The following is a 22,713-nucleotide window of genomic DNA, read 5'->3' as shown; positions in this document are numbered from 1 at the left end:
TTTATGCTGATATTAAAAAATATATATATTCATACAGATGAATGTATTCTGTTTGTGGGGGGGTTGAACTTCTCTTCTAAAAACAAAGAGGAGTAAATTACAACAAAACCTGAATAGAGAGGAAAGAATAAAGGAGGTGATTTTATTGAGCAAGAGCTCGGTGCCGTTCAGAAAGCTGGAGGACAGCAAGACACTGGAGGAGAAGGGCCTTGAATGAGTTACGTGGGACTGCAAAGAACAACACAAAAATCTCATTTTATTAAAGAATTTAACATAAGAAAACTGTACGGCACAGTTCCTTTAACTATGGCACCACAACCAGCAGAACATTTTGGCGTTCAGTTTGGTATCTTTGGGTTCCAGCGCTGACAAAACATGTGAGTCAGAAAATACTTTTGAGAGCTGACAGTGCTGATTTATGTGCAGACGACAGAGGCAGTTACAGGAAAGCGTTGCTCAAGAGTTTCCCGAAAAGTTCAAATCAACTTAGCCGATGATTCCTTCCAGCAACGCTGGAAGGAATTGAACCATGAAGGTCACTGAGGTTCCTTGTATGTGGAGAAGCGCTGCCGTTAGTCGAGGAGATGGTCGATGCCAAAGGCACTATGCATGAACCGACTGGCAGCAGAGAGCTGAGGCGACTGAAATGAAATGAGTCACACATTACATAAGGAGGATAACATATTGTAAGATGATGTGCAGATGTTTGGTTAGACATGTGGAGGACAGGCACTGAGTCAGCACAAGAGAGCTCTGGGAGATAATCTGCTCCGTCAATCAGGTCACTGGTGTGATCGAAGGTTTACTGACTGTGACTCAGCTTATGTGCCTTACTCAATAACAAGACTATATATAATGTTTAAGCATGTGTGTGTTTCAATGTTTGACGAGACTAAAGGAAGTAACCGAATGAGAGTACAGATCACTGAATGTTTACTTCGAGGTAGTAAACGTTAGATTAGGAACGGTTGTAGAAAACCTGATCCTTTAAAAGTTGTACATCCAGCAGCCTGGGCTCTTCAGGGACTGCACAGGCCCTCAGTGGGATGATTGAGCCTTCACTGCACAGAGAATAAATAAGACAAACTTTTTTTCTCAATGTTCCTTACTTCAGTATTCAGTATTATAGGACTCACTCGGTACTATTAAATAGTTTTTTCCACCACACTGGTTCTTTTCACACCTCGTCTAACTGGGGTCAGAATGATGGAAACACTCCCTGCTCCTCTTCTCCTGCTGCTGGACGTCGTTTCTCTGCATTCAGTGATGTTTTAGTGGTGAACCCACTTCACCTCTCAGCCCACCTCTGCTGAGTGAGTGTGTGAGCACCTCAGCCTCGTGTTAGCAGAGCGAAGCAAAATAAGCTGCCAGATGGCAACTGAATCACACTCAAAAGTCCCCATATTAATAATATGGGTGATATAATATGTATAATATGATATTATAAAAGAGAAGTCAAGACAAGACATTTGCAGAGATAATAATAGTAGTAGTCTTTCTGTTATCTCTTAATTATGTTGTTTTTTGTGCCGTAAACCTTTTTTGTACTGACCATCAAAGCCTGAGTAATTTGAGAGCACTTTGTAGTTAGTGAACACAGATTATTACGTTAAGAGACCCCCAGCAAAAACATTGTTGTTTTTTCACGCACCGATAGATTTTGAAATGTTGGGTTGCTTCTATAACACGGCTATTGGAAAGAAAACGTAAAAAATGCATAGTAAGGTGTTTTATTTCACTACTTAGTCTGTTTGAGTCTCTAGATTTCTCCTAAATTCACCAAAAGTTACTGTTGTCATTAAACAATCAAGGACAAAAATACTATTAAAAAAAAATATTCCATCAAGAACATACACAACAAAACAAAACTACGGTAACCTGCAGTTAAATCGTTGTCGCGACAGATGGAGTAAGTAGAACATAAAAGGTCTGTGACGATGGAAAGATTAGAAGAAAAACTGATACGAGAAGCACGAGTACAGGGTTGAAGCCTCAGTTCCCAGGGTCAACATGGAAGAGCAGTGCTAATAATTACAAGTTCATAAACGCAGCAGGTGTGGCCCCAGACGCACACCACCTTATTGGTTGCCATGTTTTTCAAAGTGTTCATGATTGGTTGAAAAACACTTGAGAGCCAGCTCGGGATTGGTCGACTGGTTGTTGATTGTTTGCTCATTCAGCTGAGGGGGGTCACGGTTCGACTTCCTCGGGGACGATGGTGAGGAGGACGTCCTCGTTGCCTCGCCTCACCACAGTTCGCAGCGTGTCGTCCCGCTTTATGGCCGCGCTGACATCACTGGCCGAGGTGATTTGCTCGCCATTGATGCTGATGATGACGTCTTTCTCGTGCAGGCCAGCTCTGTTACCAAGAAAGAAGGGCTTTTATCTCTTTTATAACTTTTCCTTATCAAAGCATATACATACTCCACTTGTCTTGTTGTAAAGGCCCTGAAAAGCTTTTTTTCTATAATACTAACTATGTTTGTTATTTCTGCATGGAGATTATGTATTCAGTCGTGTGTGTGCATCCCTACGTCTGTCTGTCCACGGCTCATCTCACATACTACTGTCTGCTCAGTGACCTCTTTCTTTTCAGGTTGCAGGGATTCACACTTTTTGAAAACCCTTTCATTGACTGTTTTATACCATGATTTGTACCTCTCTTGATTTGCAGCCTTAGGTAAAACAATTGCATGTATGTATGTATAACTATCACTTTGCAAATTCCAAACTTAACCAAGCGCTATCTACAACAGGGGAGCTTCTTCTCATGCGGGTAGGGGGAGAGCTACTTAGCTGTTAGCAGCCGATGAGAGTCCTACAGTGTGTTTGGCTATCAGAGCTAGCAGCTAACAGGGCTAATACAGCTAACAGAGCTAACGGAACTAAACGCAGCAGGACTGTGGACAGACAAAGAGGCAGAGGAAGCGTTAAAACAGTCAACATGAAGTGTTCAATAGGGAACTGCAGTTTAGCTGCACAGAGCTGGTGCAGACATTTGCATAGGTTAAAATGAGAACACACTCTACTGAGTGTACGTTTCTATTTGCTTATGTAGTCATTATGAATAATGTTGTACAGAAATGTTTAAGATTTAAAGCCACGTTTTTATAATTAAAGCAAGACCTTAAATGTGGATGGCTCCAGCGAAAAAATGAATCAGAATTTTCTGGACTATGACTGAAGCAGATTGTCCGCCCTGCCAGAGGGAGTTTGGACATTCTGGGTGGGAAACACTCATCCCTTCACTGCCAGCTCTCAGCCCGTTCCAAATGCAAAACAGCAGCTCTGAAACCAGAAGTGAACTTTCCATATCCTGCAGTCTTCACACACAGAGAGTTCAAATCAAATAAATGTCCTTTCAGCAAGATCAGATCACCCTGTGCTCCACAGAAACCCATCAGACAATGAGAAAACAAACTCTCCTTGCTGTTTTCTCAGGTGGGACGCTGCGGTTTGCTGTCAACAAGCGTTTCATGAGTCCGGATACAACCAGCGTTCACCCTTCATCTTTGTTCACGTGTGTCGAGCTTCATTACTGAGTCTGAACTCCATGAAGACTCGTGCTTTTACTGGCGTGAAGCTCACCTCAGATGACTAATGCAGAATTACTCACACTCGGATCTTTTAACCTGCGTTTAACATATTGGGCAGTGAACACCAGATAATGTGGGAATAAGAAGTGATGTGAGAGACACTCACGCCTCAGCTGGAGTCCGGCTGATGACCTCAATGACATACGCCCCGGAGGTGACATCTGGGAAGTCGGACTGCCTCTCCTTCAGCTCCTTCGCCAGCCTGACGGGAGAAAAAACAGCCAAAACATGAGCTCTTAATTCCACTTGAAGGGTTGAAGCATTGGGACTCATTTTAAAGTTCAACATGTAAAGCATCGCTCTGATTAATTGTGGTAAAACTGCACATTTTAAACCTCAACAATGGTCTGATTTTGAGGAAGCGTCTTGCTGCTGATCATCCAGTCACCATGTACTAATTCAATCAGGTTGTTGAGGCTCCACAGATTCTTCTGAAAACTAGTTTAAGATAAAATTATGACATTTTTCAAAACCACTGACCAAATCACTTCTATCAACTACCACCACTTTAATGATCTTAAAATGTATGTTGTATATTATTACACCAGTTTGCAGTTTTTTAATACATAAACATAAACATAATCATCATCACAGTGAACATTTAGTCACCAACAACATAATGATAGCATCATGACGGATAGTAAATGATTGAACTAAACCCCACCGGTCCCTTTAAAAGGCATGAAGTGATGCTTGTTTTGGTGTTTGAGGCGTTTCCTGCTGTGACACACTCTGGAGGGGCGCTTGGCGCTCTGCAGGCTGTGGGCGTGGCCTGGGTTGACCCGCATTCTTAATTAAACTCATCATTTGACAGCAGGTACCTTAAGCATGAGGTCACCATCCCCACCCTTGTTATGTAGGAATGTCCGGATTGAGAAACATACTTTCAGGGATCAGGGAGATTAATCGATGAATTAGTCTCACTGCAGTTCTCTGACTTAAGTGGCGTTTCTTTGACACAACAGAACAGTCTGATCTGATAGAAATACACAAGATAACGCCTTGTTGTTGCAGATAGTCGAGGAGTTTCATTATCATATGAGGAAAATACTAAGTGGTAGTGTTTTTACACAAAGAGCTCCCATTCTATTTACACATTCAATCATGTCTGACTGTAGCGTGATGCCATCAGAAGCTTACGTTGACGTGAGACTCATCATCCTGACGCCGATGTATTTCTTCTTCTGGAATGTTTTACCTGGAAAAACATGAAGAAACGTGCTGTTTGTATAGTTGAGTTAGAAAATGTAAAGCTTATCATCTTCTTTCAACTCAGTAAAGTACAGAAACACATCTTCTTTAAAGTCCTTTGACAAACAGCGTTCTGAATACGTGATGTCCATGTTTTAAAATCATCAATAAATCATTTCTGCAACATGGCAGGCAGTAGGTTTTAGTGAATTAATACTATGAACACATTCTGCAGCCTGTGAAAACACTGACACTGAAAACTCAAGATAATATATATCATATCTATCATTTGGCTGACTCTAATCTCTCTTTACACTCCCCTTACCTTTAACTATCAGGTAAGTTGTAGTTTTCATTTCTGTGTTATGCTCATCCCACATGAAAGTACACGTCGCTATATGAAATATGAAATATATAACATCTTTTGATAATGCATGCGTGAGGAGTCTGGAGGGCTTTTCCTCCTCATCCTGGCTTTCATTTCTATTTTGCATCCTAATAAACCAAATACTTAGTCGTTCCCTTAAACAAAGAACAATAGAAAACATAAATGTATTGGTTAGAACATGAAGTTCACTTCCTGTATGTTATAAAGAGTAAGATGAAGATAAAGATCTTCATCGCATGTCGTCCTCTCTTGCTGCTGTACTGACTGATGAGTTGCCAACTTCCTTTCGTTGTATGTTTTTACAAAGACACTAAACATCCTTATCCTGATCTCTCTCTGTGTCTCTGACGGTCTCTCTGTGAACTAAAGAGTGAAACTGGAGCCGACCTTTGGCCTGTCTCTCGTGCGACTCTGCCAGGAACTGCCTGATCTTGTCTGAGGGGATGGCGAAGGAGATTCCCGCGGTCACCTTCAGGGTGTTGATGCCAATCACCTCTCCGTCCTGCAGGACACACACATCAGTTCACCGTCATCCCTCCGAGTAACAGTCCAACACATGCAGCTCGTTGAGCAGCGCACTGCACCGTCCTTCGTTTAGTCACACGGCTGGCCCAAAGCAGGCTTATAATCAGAGTCAGCTGCGGATTGCGACCGTTAGCCAAACGTTACCTAAACTCTTTATTTACTTTGCTTAACAAGGACTTTAGGGGTCTCGGTGTTTGTTTATATGAGATTACGTACAGCTCTGTTATAGATGTGGTCCAAGTAAGTTTTTCTGTCTCTGTTTCTCAGACAGAGGTGATGTAACAGTTCAATTCATTTGAATCTCAGGGTGAGATTAACTTAACGTGGCCTTTTTACATTGAATTTTAGCTATGACAATACATTAAAATAATGAATGATTGATTATTAACAACCTATTATCATATTTAACATCTTGGAAATGTAATTTACAGAAACATTTGAGTCCTTAACAACATGCTTCATGTTCAGTTCTTCAGTTTCTCGCAGGTTTTCCTTCACTCACCAGGTTGACTAGTGGTCCTCCTGAGTTGCCGTACTGCAAGAAAAAAAACAAGCAAACAGAATGTAAAAGCAAGAAAAAATCACAGCAGGTCAGAGCAAAAATCATTCTGAAGTGATAGATGTATGATTAACTATCTTTGCATATTGGTGAAGATGCAATGAAGCTTCAGCGTCTGCACTATGTGCACCGTGCTGTGGTTTGATGTTATCACAAGATGTTTAAAGCCGATCAATGCAGAAGACTTTGACTAATCAGGAGTTGGAAACAGTCGGATCATCATTGAATCAAAAACATCTATTTATACTAAGTCACGCACACACATGGTTATCATAAATGCAAACAATTTGGGTTGTGTCATGCTAGGTTTTGCAGAATTTGGAGACTTTTGAGGGCATAATTGCTGAATATCACGACAGCCTCCCCACAGACCTGTCTGTCTGTCTGTCTGTCTGTCTGTCTGTCCGTCTCACTCTCTTCACTCACGTTGATGATGGCGTCGGTCTGGATGTAGTCCATGTCGGAGTTGTGGAGGCCCAGCTCCTTGCCTCCCCTCTGGGTGGTGCTGACGATGCCGGTGGTGACGGTGTTCTGCAGGGAGAACGGGCTGCCGATGGCGACCACAAACTCGCCGGGACGCAGGTCAGCCGACCGGCCGAGCAGCAGAACCGGCAGCTTCATCTGCTCCACCAGACACACACGAGGGAAACAGAGAGAGAAGATGGTGAGGTCGAAGAAACGATGCCGTTTGAGACACAAAATACAAAACCTTTTGGTGTCTTCAGATGGAGTTTGAAGTAGTGGCCAAAGACAGCTGACAATAGAAAGCTTAAAAACAGATGAACTCACTGTTAAATCACATCCTTACACTTTTATTCGGTTATAACGGTTATGGTTTGGAAAAAGCTAAAAAATAAAAAAATGTTATCCTTCAAACTCTTCAAATGCAGAATATCACGTCGTGTTTTTCATCCAAATTTGGTGGAGAAAACAGATTCAAAGGAACACCAGCACAGTCACCGGACAGTTGGCAGGACACACACACACACACACACACACACACACACACACACACACACACGCACACACTAAATCACACAGAGGTAAACAGCAGTTTATTCTCTAAGCTGTTGGAGACAGACGTGGATTTCCTGTCGAGAGCTGAGTCAGCTCTCATTCTGGAACGATGCTTCTCTTCATTCAGGACTCAGACTCTCACTAACAAACTCAGCATAGACGACGATTCAGCCTCATCTCCAGCAGAACGGAACAACGGTGACTCTTCTTAATTCACTCAGTTTTTCAGTTTTTATTCTGCAAGAATTAAGTCAGTCAACGTTATTATCTGACGCTGTGAGTGTCGGTGATGAAAAATACACAAATAGTATGAAAGGATCAAGAGGTATAAGGCACTGACTGGGAACCCCCCCCCCTCTCTCTCTCTCTCTCTCTCTCTCTCTCTCTCTCTCTCTCTCTCTCTCTCTCACCACATTCTATTTCATTTAATTCATAAAACAACACTCCAATAAAAGCAGGATGTTGTCCATTATCTATTGTATCTGTGAGGTTGTCTCATATTTTTCTATCCCATCAACATGTGGCCTGTTGGCAGTTTTCTACAGTTGCGCAAATGTGCAAAAAAAAGTATTGCCAAACAAATGAATCCCACCGATGTGTCATTACAGCATGAGGTGGGAGGAGAACCAGAACAAGTCCAGTTAGATAACTTTGTGAGTATCAACAGATGTGTATTCGTACTGTTGTTTGTACGGCTGCATCTCTGATGAACGGCTGGAAATGATTAGCTTTTACAGTTTCCAGTACAGAACCATGACACATAAAAGCTGAGAGTGCCCGACTGCTATTACACACACATACACACACACACACACACACACACACACACACACACACACACACACACACACACACACAGTTTATGTTGGCACTGGACGTAAAGAGCCTAGTAAAGACTTTTTATAAGTAATAATCTGTTAAAGTAAACATAAGTAGAATTGTAATGCTCTCTCTCTCTCTCTCTCTCTCTCTCTCTCTCTCTCTCTCTCTCTCTCTGTCTTCTCTTTCTCTCTCTCTCTCTCTCTCTGTCTCTTTCTCTCTCTGTCTTCTCTTTCTCTCTCTGTCTTCTCTTTCTCTCTCTGTCTTCTCTTTCTCTCTCTGTCTTCTCTCTCTCTCTCTCTCTCTGTCTCTTTCTCTCTCTGTCTTCTCTTTCTCTCTCTGTCTTCTCTTTCTCTCTCTGTCTTCTCTCTCTCTCTCTCTCTCTCTCTCTCTCTCTCTCTCTCTCTCTCTCTCTCTCTCTCTCTCTCTGTCTTCTCTTTCTCTCTCTCTCTCTGTCTTCTCTTTCTCTCTCTCTCTGTCTCCCGTGCAGCTTTGGGACTCTCTTGATCACTGTCTGGTCCATCTTCTCCCGACCTACAAGCAGAAATTAAAATCTGCAAAGCCTGTGGTGAAGCCTGCGGTGAAGGCTGTGAGGAGATGGACCAACGAGGCAAAGCTGGAGCTACAGTCCTGCTTTGTCTGCACTGATTGGAGTGTTTGTGAGGCTGCTGCTACAGACCTGGATGGGCTCACTGACACTGTGACATCATAGATCAGTTTTTGTGAGGACATGTGTGCCGACTAAAACCTTCTGCACATACAACAACAATAAAGCTGGTTTACTGCAAGACTCAGGCAGCTTCGTCGGGCTAAGGAGGAGGCCTACAGAAGTGGGGACAGGATCCTTCACAACCAGGCCAGGAACACACTGACAAGGGAGATCAGGGTAGCAAAGAGGAGCTGCACTGAAAAGCTGGAAAGTTTTCAGTCAGCGACCCCTCGTCAGCGTGGAGAGGCCTTCAAGTACTCACTAACTACAACTGGCTGACGACCTGAATGTCTTCTACTGCAGGTTTGATAAGCCTACTCTCACACCCCCCATCATCAAACAACCATCTCTCCCAAACGACCCCCCACCGGCACTGAGGATCTGTGAAGGGGACGGAGACGAGTCTGCGTACAGACGGGAGGTTGAGCAGTGTGTGTTTGCTGGGGGTCAACCTGGAGCTAAACAAGCTCAAACCTGTGGAAAGTTCTTCTGCCAAAGTTATAATAGTTTGTGTTCTGGGTTCTGCATAAAGCAGCCGTGAAGTTAAGACCCATCTTTCATCAACGCCTCACACCACTGAGCATGACAAGAGTGTGTTTGTCGCTCAGCGTGTGTTTGTTAAACACATGTGTTGCCCATTTCTTCTGTGAAGTAACAAGCCTGAACACTCTGACCCACTTCTGGTTTAGTAAGAGAGAGAAGGAAGGAGCAACAAGGTACGAGGGGGGAGAGAGAATGAATGAAATGAACGATGAGACAGATGTGAATGTGTTTTACATCTGGGCAGCTGTGGAGTGATGAAGACATTTCCAGACAACCAATGAAGACGACATGCAAACTGAATCTCTCTCTGTTTCTGAGTTTGATGGATATGCAGGAAAAGAATGTCCAAAAACATTCAGGTATGCTCAACACATCTGTACACGACCAACACCTTGGGTATGTGCATTCATGTCTATGTGTGTGTGTGTGTGTGTGTGTGTGTGTGTGTGTGTGTGTGTGTGTGTGTGTCCTCAGGTCTGGATGAGTTAGGGCAAAAAACGAAGCAAAATAAAATGTGTGTCCTGAAACAGAAGCCAAAATGTGAGATTAAAGTGTGCTGACACAGCAGCTTCACTGTGCGTCTCTCATGGTCTTCATTCCATCTTCAAACTCTACCTTCATTTTACTCTCAACTACACAGACAGAAATACAAACACCTGTCAAAGTTCTAAAAGGTTCCAGCTCCAGTCGGTATCTAGAGGACCACATTCCGCCGTGATGACTCACACACAGACTGACGAGGCGAAAACAACACCAGGGTCTCTGTCACGGCTGGTAAACATGGTGCCATGATATTCAAACAACGCAGACGATCAGTACAAATTCTCCAAATGTTTACTTTTTGCTCAGAAAGCAAATATGCAAATTCATGTCAAAAGAAAGGGAACTCATTCCAGGAACGATCTGGACTTCATCAACTATTTGAATGAGTTTTCTTTTCCTTCAGGCTGAGTGATCCTGCAGCGTATTACTTAGAGCCGATACTTGTTAACTATACATACAAGAGAACATTTCTAGATAGATTGATACTTATATAATAAATCCCAATTAGTTATTCTAATGAGGTCAGTCCACACACCACCACTGTACACACGCACACAAACTACCTCAGTCAATCCCCATCGAGCCTATACCGACATAAACAAGACGTCATGAATGGACTCGTTGAGCTCTTCTAATCAGAGCTTAAACATAAAGCTGCTCTGTTCTTCTGCACCAAACCACAAACACAACTCAAATCATCTGAAGCCCTCGTCCACCGACACGCAGCCGGCTGAGCGCCGCCCACCAGGAAATAAATCACCACGATTCTTCTCGCTCTGCGGTTTTCAGGATGACAGCACTTTGTCCGGCTTCAAAGCCGAGGCGCCGTGTTCAGCTGTAATTCAAGAGACGCCGACACAGCAGAATGCAACCAAACAACCAAACACCACAAAAAGGAACATTCTTCTTCTTCTTCTCTCATCTTTCTCTCCTTCTCATATCTCTCTCCCATTCATTCCTCAGTATGTAAGCATGTTCCAGGGTCAGTTAACCCACAACACACACCGACACTCATCGAGCCACGCAGGACCTTCTGGCTTTATGTAGCAACAGAATTTAGTTTTAAAGCACTCTAAGCACCAAACACAATGACAGTTTGAAGAACTCTACATTTCCTGTGAAAGAGGGAAGGATCTAAACGCAGAGAGTTGATGGAGCTTAATGAAGTCAGTGGTTTGTTGACATTGAAAGGCTTACGAACACAAAACACAACCGGGCAACATGGCAAGTATGACGATCTGTCAAGGGATCAGTGGAAGTGGACCAGTGCACGTGGTGAGGAGGAGAGGAGCGACAGAGAGACAGACTCTAAATATGAAGTCTGAAGCTGCTGTAATCAATATGTTCATATGAAGGAATAAAAGCCTCGACTCAAAAGATAACAGAACAGCACAGCCAGTTCACTTTCTGTGCAAACATCCATCAACACAACACAACACGTGCTACAATTAATACCAGACGGGACATAAGCTGCTCATGGATGCTGGATGAAGATGGAATATCGCCGTGAGGAGTCGAGACTCAAAAACAAACATCAAAGAGCTGCTGTCTGCACATGCTCAGAGGACACCTGCCTCAGCGGCGACAGCACAGGTGACTGAAACACACTTAATAAGTAATATCATGCTGTTCAGTGGGGTTTCACCAGCTGCTAATAGGAAGGATAACTTCCTAACAAGTGAAACAGGGTGAGAGTTAAGTCACAGTTGGTGCACACACAGTCCTGAGAAGAGGTCTGTGTTGGTGTGTATGAACTTGAAAATCTCTGAACATTTCAGAAAAGCGCTGTAGAAAAAATGGAGAAGCTCATCTTTATATTTCAGACAGACACGATAATGACAAAGACCCAAACGCCAATTTGTGGGAGCAGATCGGTTGGTTTGACTCTGAAGGTTGCTGCTGAGTGTTTTTACTGTTATATCACTGAATGCTTCGTCTCTCCTTGTCTCTGACGTCACAGCTGTCAGATCGATCAGTGACGAGCTCGTCTATTTAGAGTATGAAGCAGACGTCCTCCGGTTGGTGTTCACGGCGAAAAAACTATGTCAAATAAAATGATTGTCAGCCAAATAGTTAATAAAAAGCAAAGGGGCGAAGCTAGCCTACCATACAACCATGGGTAGAGCGGTGGTATGTTGTCAAGATATTAACATAGAAATATAAAAAGAAATCTGGATGCTTTTTCATTGAAATGGAGCAACGTAAGCTCTCATTCGTAGTCCTGTTTCTGGCCACCAGGTGAAGTTTAAGTCCAACATTCTCTCTCCTTTTAACTTTGCTTTTGGTCTCCACCAACTCCTGAGAAATATAACTGAGTCTCTTTAGCTGCTAAATGCTTCACTACATCCAACAGGTACTCGCTAACGTTGTCTGTTTATCACAAGATTACGACGAGACAGTTTGTCTCATAATGTGAACAAAAACCTTTAAGGCTCTGTCCTCTGATAGCAGCTTATCTGCCCTGAACATGCAGCTACACGTCAGGCTGCTTCGTCTGCAAACACTTTACTGTGATAATTACACCTGAACGCTGTTCAACAGCGACCTGCGCTGTGTAGAGCACACAGGGAGTCTTGTGCCACTCAGACTGTAATGAAAAGTGCCTTTATTACTGTTATTCCTATCAACACCATCAAAGTATTGATGTGGTGATTTTATAACTTTCTGCTGTAATTTGTATCTCATTGAATCTCATATTTGGCCTTTTCACCGACATTATTTAGAGCTAGAAAAAGCATTACAATGATTACACTAAGTGTGTGTTGGGAGAGCGGAGGGCTGTAAGTCATTTGTGCAGAAGAAGAGTTGTGTCTCTGGGTTTTTGTGTGAAACCACAAGTGCTGAGCAGTTTGTGGATTTCTGCACAATTTCATCTCCCGAGGCTCCAGTTCCTCCCAAACTGCTCTCCGCCCAAACACGCCGAGGAAAACCACGATCGTCTCCGTCTGACCGGCAAACATGACACACATCCTGCAGTGTGTGTGTGTGTGTGTGTGTGTGTGTGTGTGTGTGTGTGTGCATGTGCGGGTCATATAGACTCAAACAGAACATTTTTACATTAAAGGGAGTGCAATCATGTCCAAAACTAATCCTTAATTATTGAATTAAAATAACAAAACCAAAACACCAATTGTAACCTGTTTGTTATTTGGCAAATTAAAATGTTTGCTAAAACAGTCTTTGGACAGATGACATTATTTTATGCTTGTGGTGATGTTTGCGTTCTTTTGTGTGTTCGTCTGAGTCTATGGAAGCATCTTCACCACACACACACACACACACACACACACACACACACACACACACACACACACACACACACACACCCCTGCTTTCCACTGATGGCAGATCAAGATGGCAGGAAGGACGTTTGTGTTTCGATGGCATTAGCAGGTCTGAACCGGCCCTCCAGACAGAATGGAGGCAAAGAAACAGTTCAGTGTTGTATTCTTGAGTTTTCTGTGTCATATAATCGGTGATTTCTGTGAATGATGGGGATGGAAATGACATTTTAAGGTCAAATGTAACTTGAGTAGCTCATGCAGCGTATATGTGGACATTTAATATCCACATTTTAGGCACAGCCCCTTTAATTCATTGTCTGCTCTCCTTATTCTTTCTATTTATATATCCACACCTTTAATTAGCATGGATACATTATATATTGGTTTGCAGCTCCGAGTGCCGTGTCTGTGCTTAAATGTCCTTCAAAGACTAAAACCTCACTTCCTGAACTAGGTTTGTCCGTCCCGTCGTCCCTGCACCGAATCAAAGTGCTGCGTCAAAAGAAACAAGAACTCAGATGAACCCACATGAAAAGGTTCCGTCTGTCTCCGGACCCGCTCGTATCGGCTTTCATGAGTCATGAGATTATTTAGCTGAGGCGCCTCAAATAGCCCACTGAGCTAAAATAAAAACCAGGCTTTCCATTCAGGGAATGCTCAGGAAAAAATAAAAGCAATTTTCTTTCCAAAAAAGCAATAAATACTTGATTCTGTTTTGGAAAATAAAAAAGCGAGAAGCAGACCGATGTGTCTGAGAGGAAGTGGAGGTTTCTAGAGAGCTGCATCATAAAACTGCACCAGGAAAGAGAAGATAACATGAAAGGATGAAATCATTAAAAACACAAGTCTCTCTATTTTATGCTACATTTCAACTCTCCTCTTGATTAAGATTTGTCATAAATCAGAGTATATGACAGCAAATGGATGAGCAAATAAATGAAGTGAAATGAATCATTCCTCCAGATTAAAATAAAAATCTGACACATAAATAAACACTGCAGCAGCTAAATATCTCTGTGACGAAGCAAGAAACTACAAAAACGTCTGCGGACCTTTAAGAAGACAAAGAAACGTTATTGTGGGAATGATCCTCAGTGAACGTCTAAGACATCCAGCGTGATGGACGGAGAGGCTGACACTGCAACACAGACAGAAGTCTCTATAAAGAAATTAAAAACAGGAATAAGAACCATCCCATCCATTCATCCGTCTCTCTGCTCACCGGTGCATCGATCTCGATCAGAGCGATGTCGGCCTTCTCGTCCACGTCTTTGATCTTGGCGTCGAATGTCGCTCCGCTCTTCAGCTCCACCTGGAGGAAACAAAAGAAAAGTGATCTGACTCAAAACCTTTGTCTCTGATAAACTGCCACTTCATTTGATATTCTTTGGTTATTATATGAATTATATGTTAAATGCAGAGACATACTGAAGCTCATCATCACTGACAATGTTTGTTTCAACCATGAATCAAAAATCATAAAGTGGACACGTTTGGAAAACAATGAATATGAGAAATGAACAACAACATTAAAATACAATTTATCACAAGAACATAATCTGGGCATATTGTGTGGACAGCTGTGAAACCGCTCTGCGTACCTTGATTCGTTGCTTGTTGGCCACCACGTGGGCGTTGGTGACAATGAGTCCGTTTTCAGACACAACAAACCCGGAGCCGCTGGCCACCGCCACCTCCCGCTTTGAGAACATCATCCTGAGCAGAAAGAGTCATGAGACGGCAGCAATCACATGAATTCATGTTAACTAAAAACTAAATGTACATTTCTTCTACACTGAACTACAGGTTAAGAGGAATCAAGTGAAGACACGGATAAACAAGATTCAATTCAGGCGATGACCAAAGTTATTACAACGCAGCCTGACGATCGATCTAATATATGAATTAAAAAACACAAACGTCAACCTCATGGTGGCGCTATAGAGGCAATATCAGGGAATACATTTTTTGATGCCAACAGTTGACCACCAGATCATTGTTAGAGTAGTTAGCTGGGAGTTTTTCAGGTCGTTTTTCTTACTTGCGGTACAGTTCAATATGAACGACAGCAGGCGCAATCTTCTCCACCACGTCAGCGATGAAGTTGTACTTGAAACGAAGACTGTCAGGGTTCTGCTGACCTGAAGGAGGGAAAACATACGGTCAATGAACTGCATCTCACACACACACACACGCACACACACACACACAGAAAGCATCCCCATCCTGGCAAACCTCATGATAACTTGGGTTAGTATACGAACTGTAGGTCTGAGAGCAGCTGCTCAGCGATGCTCATAAAACAAAGGAAATGACTCAGAGCCTCAAATGATATGGAGGGATAACGGGGGGGGGGGGGGTTTACCAGTCCATGTATCACCTTACATAACCCCAATTTGGTTTCACAACATCTTTATTTTCTCATTTCACTGGTCGGTTTCTGTGTTCGTCCCTCCCACTCTGACCTGCAGGGACCAGTCAGGAGACTCTCTCCCATCCATGTGTGTTGGTGTCAACAACATGTGTTATCACAGCAGAATGATGTGGAGCAGCACGAGACGAGACCTTAGGATAATACTGAACAGGATCATGTTGCATCGTGATACAACTTTCACGTGTTTCCCAGTCCCTTCACTTCTCCCTCCGTCTCCATTGTTCCACCAGCGTGTGTTGCCCTTCAACATTGACCTGTGGGCTTTCTAAACATGAGGAACTGCACCCCATCTCCCAGTACCCACAATCCCTTGTGTTCTCTGTACACTTGGATTACACCAACATTTCTTGGTGCAGAAAAACACAGTATTTTCTGGACTCGTTATAAACTCAAGGAAGAAACACTGCAGCGTTCAGATCAACTAATCAGAACATGATGGCTGTGAGCAGCAGGCAACAGGTTTCTAACACCCTGCTGCTGGCAGCCAACGTCTCGAGGACATGCACAGCTAAATACGGAGTGAATCCAGGTTTTAGCATTTTTGTAATCTGCACCACAAAACAAAGACAACTACAAGGTAACAGGAACATTTCAACAGTGAGGAATCAGGAGTTCTTTTTAGGCATATCTATAGTTTTTGATTTTGATCAATGGGCTGATCTCATATCTACTTGTTGTCTCTGTGAGAGCTGATGTAGCTAAAAACCTTTCTGTAAAAATTAATCAATATTCAAAATAGTTGCCGATTGTTTTGCTGTCGATGGACTCATCGTTGCAGCTCTTGGTGCATATCAATTATGTGTATTCTGTTATTGTTACAAAAATAAAGAACTAAGCTAACCTGGAACTAAGCTACATCAGCTCTCACACAGGCAATAATCAGATTGTTTGTTAAATGATCTTCTTTACTTTAGTTTACTTTATCATAATGCAACTTTACACCGTTTTACTTTTTGGAAAGTATTTCAAGTCAGCACATGCCGCATAACTTCAATAAAAACATGCATATTTAGTCCTCGTAATCTTGACTTGAGTCTGAAGTCTGACTCACGGGACTCGAGTCGGAGGACCTCCTCCGGTGCTGCTGCTGACTTTCTGACTGAGCTGCTGTTTGTAGTGAATGTCCACTTCAGCCTCAGCTGCAGCCGACCGTCTCGAATGTGTGTGTGTGTGTGTGTGTGTGTGTGTGTGTGTGTGTGTGTGTGTGTCTGTGTGTGTGTGTGTGTGTGTTTGGCCAGAGGATTAGTGGTGCGCCAGCTGCTGCAACTTTGAAGTGAACTGAATGGAGCCAGTCAGACGAGCGGAGAAACACACTGCAGGTGTCGGTAACAGACTGAGGTCGAAAAAGGTCAATTCTGCACTGACTCAGTGAATAAAGCTGCAGCAGCTTTTAACTAGTTCCACACTTACAAGTTGGCTGAGAAGCTTTTTGTTTCGAACACAAAAAACGTTGTGTCCTGAAAGCAGCTCAAAAAGATTCCATCCACCCAGAAACCGAAGGATACCACGTTTTGAACTGAAATCTCATTAAGCTGGACGAGCCTGAACTGGGAAACATTCCTCCAGTTCCTGAAAGAGTTGAGTCACCGTGCAACCGTGTTTTGTTGATTCTGTATCCAAGCCTGTCAATCTGACAAAGAGCTCATAAGACTGCACAGGAAGCAGAAATAATAAAATAAATCCATAAAAGGATCCCTTCAAATCTGGGTTAAATAACTTCTATTGACCCAGATCTGTGTCTGTTGCAGAAGTTACACAACCAGCCAATCAGCTCCAAGAGATGAATCATTACAGAAGACTTAATAAAGTGCGTGCTCAAGAAGTTCAAATCCTCAGAAGAGGCGATGAGACAATCCTGTCACTCTCTCTCGGTTGGACATATTAGAGATAGGACGAGAGTAAATTAGCAACAAGGAGAGAAGGGAAGGAAAGGAGAGAAAGTGAGGGAGAATAAGACGTGCAAGGAAAGGAGATGAGATGAATGGACAGAAAGAGAAAAGGCATGATAGGAGAGGAGAGGAGTTAAATATGGAAGGGGAGGAAAGAGGATGAGAGAAATGAGGGGAGAGGTGTGTGTGTGTGTGTGTGTGTGTGTGTGTGTGTGTGTGTGTGTGTGTGTGTGTGTGTGTGCGTGTAGGTGTGTGTGTGTGTGTTTGCTCCTTAATATGCTTTCATTACTCTCTCTCTCACATACACACTCACAAGGAAACACTGTTTGTTTTTGCAGCACAGGGAGACACTCAAGACCTCCTGGCCTAATTTCTAGACATTGTGACCTTGATGAGATATCATAACAAGTGTGCATGTGAGTGTGTGAATGTGTGTGTGTGTGAGAGAGAGAGAGAGAGAGAGAGAGAGAGAGAGAGAGAGAGAGAGAGAGGGAGGAAAAGCAACCCCAGCTTTAGAGTTTGGTGCAGTGTGAGGCTCCGATGCAAATCTGACTGATCAGCAAATGGAAAGATGCCAGAGAGACAGAGAGAGGAAGAGGAAGAGGAAGAGGAGGAGATCACATCATATTCTACAGACTTCAGAAAAACAGCTTTGTTTGGTAAAGAACCCCACAAACATCACACCATCATTTCATGTGGTTTTATCAATGAAAATTAGAATAATAATGTAAAAGTGATCATTCCCTCTAATATCGCAAATCATATTGTAATTGCAGATTGCATGTTTTTTAAATCGTTCAGCTTGAGCAAAGCTGTACCAAAAAAAGCAGCTTCTAATGAAGTAATCAATGTCAGATAATATGTACACAGATGCTGTAACTTTTTCTAAATATTAAAACGCCTTTTTACATGAAGTTCTGATGAAACGCATTAAATCTGCACGACACCTGCAGCGGCCCAGAACACAAACATGCTGCTTATGGATCTATGGTTTTTGAATTAAAGCTGGACTGTAACATTTACTGAACAATGGCCACTGTGGCCACAACTTACAGTTACAGGATAACTTACTCAGTTATCTCAGTTAAACATATAAACTTTACATTTTACTTCATGAATGTGTCAATTAAGAATAAAGCTCATTAGAAAACGGATTATTTAGAAGATCTGAGGTTTGACAACTCTGATGAACAGATGGAGGAGAAGAAAGTTCATTCTGTGTGTTGACCTGCTGCTGAGGTCATCCAAGTTCAAAACACACACACACACAGTCACACACACACACACACACAGTCACACAGTCACACACAAACACAGCTCTCACCTTTCCCGCAGGTTCCTCTCTGGATGAAAATCACCGGTGGCTGCTGCAGCTTCATAGCCCGGTTACTGACACGCTTCAACTCGCAGATGTTCCGGTATGAGACACCATCGCTGCCGCACACCGGGTCGGACCTTGTGCACGAGCACACGCCGGCTTTCCCCCTCTGCCTCACGGTGGCGGACACCTCCACGCCGTCGGTCACCGCGCACTCCATCCCCTCGGCGCACTCGCGGTGTCCGGTGCCGCCGCACTGCTCGCCCTCGCCAGACGCGCACACCGGGCAGCAGTCGCAGCGGTCCAGCACGTCGCCGGCCAAGCAGTCGGCGGGGATCGGCGCGCACTTGGACTTGTCGCACTTCTCAGAGCAGCCGATGGCGAAGCGTTTGGCTATCCGCGACCCGGCGATGAGATGCGGACAGACGAGCAGGGCCATTACGCAGAGGACAAACCGGAGACTCATGGTGGGACAGTCAGAAAGACTCTGGAAGAAAACACCGGGAGCTGGAGTTCAAATTTAAATGCAATGCTCGGTGATAGTCTATGAGAGTTAAAGTGTGCTCGGATGCAGAGCGGAGGTCACGACTGACTAACTGATCGGTTTGGAACTTCAGTGTCGGGCTGTCCCGGTTTATAAAAGCTGCCGGATAAACACAGGAGGCGATTGGAGGGCGCGTGTGACGTCTGTCAGGGGGGGAGGAGGGGTGATGGAGGTGTGTGTATGTGATGTAAGCCGTGCATGCTGGACAGTAACTGTGCACGTTCTGAAATGTTCCTCCATCACTCCTTTCAGCTGCTCCCATCTGACAGCCGCTTCTCTGCACCTCTGCTCATAAAGAGACTCTTTCATTCGCACTGCGATACCCAATTTAAGAGACGGTTTTACTGCAGCTTTTCTCACCTGCTCTTAGTTATTCATGGATTGTTTGTTTAAATATAATTTGATGTGAATTGGGTGTATGTTTGTTAGCCACTAAGACACTGTTCTACCACTATATGTGATAACATAGTTCACAGTCTTCTGTCTCTGTCTGCCTTCTGTCCTTCTTTCCTCATCATTCACTCTGCACATTCCCATTGACCTCCAGTCAGTCAGTGAGTGCTGGTGGGCAACAATTGATTTTTCAGGAATAAATGTGGTGACAAATAAATAGCGTGATAAAGGAAGAGAGAGAGACAGAGGGTGAAAGTGTCAGCAAATATTTGTACCCACGAATAATAATGTTTTTAAACCAACCAAGAAGTTAGTTTTATCAGTCTTTATGAATGTGTTTTCATAAGTGTGTGTGTGTGTGTGTGTGTGTGTGTGTGTGTGTGTGTGTGTTATGTACTTGTCTGACCCCAACATGTAAAGTACGTCAATATGTGTGTGTTTACTACATGCAGCTGAAAATAAGAACGTCCAGGCTTTGCAATATCAACAGTTATGTTGTGAAATATCTGAATGTTTGTGGTGTCACGGGAGCTGAGAGGTGAAGACACATACAGTACTACCCCCCCCCCCCTCTCTCTCTTCTGTTTCTACCAATAACTGTCCGATTGAGAGAAGACGTGAGACACGTGAGAGATGTGTCATAAAACTCTTGTTTGTTGCAACTCTGGAACTAGAAAACGTCTGAATCTGTAAATAACGGAGCACAAAGTAAAGCTCGGTAGCTCACCTGGTAAAGCGAGTATCTGAGGCTGTGTCTTTACCGTGAATCCGACTCCTCACCCTTTCTTGCATGTCATCCCCTCTCTCTCTAACTTCCGCTGCACTATAATAAAATAGAATAGTGTAATGTTTTGTAGCTATGGTTTTGTGTCTGAAAACCAAGCGTCAGCCTCTGGTGCTGAAAAATGAAGCCAATGCTGAAGTAACAACAACTGCACCTCCTCAAATTGTCACTTGAGGCTCTAAAAGTGAGTCAATCTCCACAGACCTCCATGTTAAAATGTCCAACTTTACAGCACGTTTACAGCCTGACACAAAACACGGTTTTGTTCTCTATACTTAATGTCCACGTTCGTGACAAATGTAAGGGGGGGAATTTGCATACAATTTACCTGTTTTAAATGATGTTAACGCTTAAAGTTAGTCTCAGGTCGCTAGCTGTTAGCTCACACCTCAGATGGCCGTAGTCTTTGGAAACCTTTGGTGGACATTCATGGAGACTACGTACAGATTTTACACTAGTGTTACACTTTCACACGTCCAAAAACTCTACTGAACTGTTTCCCATCATCAACGCTCCAGAACATAGTTTTACTCACCTGATATACACACCTCAGCTATTCTACTAGTTATTCTCTCTGTGTGGAGAATGTGAGGGGTGTTAGAGGTATACATTCATTACTAATACTTATACTATACTAACTATACTTAATGCTTAAAATAAGAAAGACCATCATCAATGAAATAAAGCAGGAGAGACTGTGATAGCTGGACGATGATCACCTCCTTCAAGTTGCTCTGACATGGAAAGATGGAAAATGACCTTGAGCAGCAGTCCTCCAGGAGATGAAAAGCATTAAAGGACTAGTTGGATATTTAGGCAGAGATGGGCAAAAATACATCAAAATGTATTTTGATACAAAATACAAAATACCCCCAAATAAATGTATTACAACAAAATACAAAATACTGGTGCCAGAAAATGTAACAAAATACATGTATTTTGTATTTAAAATATAGGAAATACTTTTTTCTAGATTTTCTGTTTTCTCACAATTTGGTATAGCAGAGCATTCAGGTTTATATAATGTACACAAAGCTCTGGTGAACCCCACAAACAGGAAGAACAGTCACAGAATGTCAGTGTAACTAAGCAAAGCTATTGAAAGACAACAACTTGATTATGTATATATATATTTTTATTAATACAGCCCATAAACTTTGGCTTTGTATCAACAAGAAAATATTCATCACATATGACATACAAGCTCCCAATCTCCCTCTTCCTATAGCTAGTGTTAGTGAAAGAGGACACAGACTAGACTGAACTCAATAGACTTAAAATCAAACAAAGTATTTATTCATAACAGGAGTATTCTGACGCAGCAGATCAATACGAGCTCGGACCTAAATCAAAACTATCTGTGACAGCAAAGAAAAAGGCGCTCCCTAAGGGAGAACACAAAACTATATAGTCCTTAAGGGCATTTTTGTGATTGGTTGACTATTGTTGGAGGCGGCTCTTGGTCTAAACTTTCTGAGAGCCTCATTGGTGCACAGGACGTCCGTCCCTACCGGCACCCGGATAGCCGCTCCAGCGATGAGTCAGATCAGTGTGTGTGTGTGTGTGTGTGTTTGAGAGTGCGTTCTGAGGCCAAGGTCGCTTAACTGCTTCTTTGTTGAAACTGTTATTTTGTACCAAGCAGTGGCAAGACCGGGAGTACCTGGTTTCTGCTATTGGTTAGTTAACGATGGGCCTCTGCGTGGGTGAGAATCACTGCAGCCTCACTCTGTGACTTAAACTTAAAGACATATTATGATTACTGCACATAGCATATGGTTTAAGCTTCACTAAATGTGTTTACGAATACATAGCAGTGTTTACGAATACATAGCAGTGTTTACAAATATACAGCAGTGTTTACAAATATATAGCATATTTGTTAAGCTTATTCTTAATGTGTTTACACTAGCTACTCGACTGAAAAGTTAACTTGCTAAACACTGGCTATGCACTAGCCTAGACAGCATGCTAGCGTTATTAGCATGTTAGCATCGATCGCTAGCTTGATATTATAACCATCACCATGTATATACAATAATAGGCTATGTAGCCAGACCCAGACATAAGTTATACATCAAGCTAGTTGACATCTGTCACACTCAGATACAATATTTAACTTGACAGACAATCCGTTGAACTTGAAAATCTGAAGACTGAACTCGTGAACTGTTTTTTGA

General features: G+C 42.9%; 1 protein-coding gene across 1 annotated transcript; it reads right to left on the bottom strand.

The window, feature by feature from the left end:
- Positions 1–236: 236 nt before the first annotated feature.
- On the bottom strand, positions 237–19,406 carry LOC306713414 (serine protease HTRA1B-like). The gene is made up of 10 exons (XM_079183090.1): positions 18,822–19,406; positions 15,216–15,315; positions 14,776–14,890; positions 14,397–14,486; positions 6,686–6,880; positions 6,203–6,235; positions 5,563–5,677; positions 4,737–4,794; positions 3,703–3,798; positions 237–2,359 (listed from the first exon to the last, which is right to left on the bottom strand). Exons 1-10 carry the CDS (start codon positions 19,279–19,281, stop codon positions 2,191–2,193), a joined length of 1,431 nt encoding a protein of 476 aa, XP_079039216.1. The 5' UTR covers positions 19,282–19,406; the 3' UTR covers positions 237–2,190.
- Positions 19,407–22,713: the final 3,307 nt, after the last annotated feature.

This window comes from Pholis gunnellus, assembly GCF_910591455.1.
Source record: "Pholis gunnellus genome assembly, chromosome: 21".
Classification (NCBI taxonomy): domain Eukaryota; kingdom Metazoa; phylum Chordata; class Actinopteri; order Perciformes; family Pholidae; genus Pholis; species Pholis gunnellus.
The sequence above is the reverse complement of the archived record's forward strand: the minus strand, read 5'-3'. Positions and strand labels throughout refer to the sequence as shown.

Excerpts from the sequence above, each read along its gene's own strand:
- LOC306713414 (XM_079183090.1), bottom strand. The coding sequence starts at position 19,281 with ATGAGTCTCCGGTTTGTCCTCTGCGTAATGGCCCTGCTCGTCTGTCCG. Across the intron at positions 14,487-14,775 it reads CCAACAAGCAACGAATCAAG|GTGGAGCTGAAGAGCGGAGC; the intron begins GTACGCAGAGCG and ends TGTTTCCTCCAG. Across the intron at positions 2,360-3,702 it reads AGCCGGACTCCAGCTGAGGC|AGCTGGCCTGCACGAGAAAG; the intron begins GTGAGTGTCTCT and ends TCTTGGTAACAG.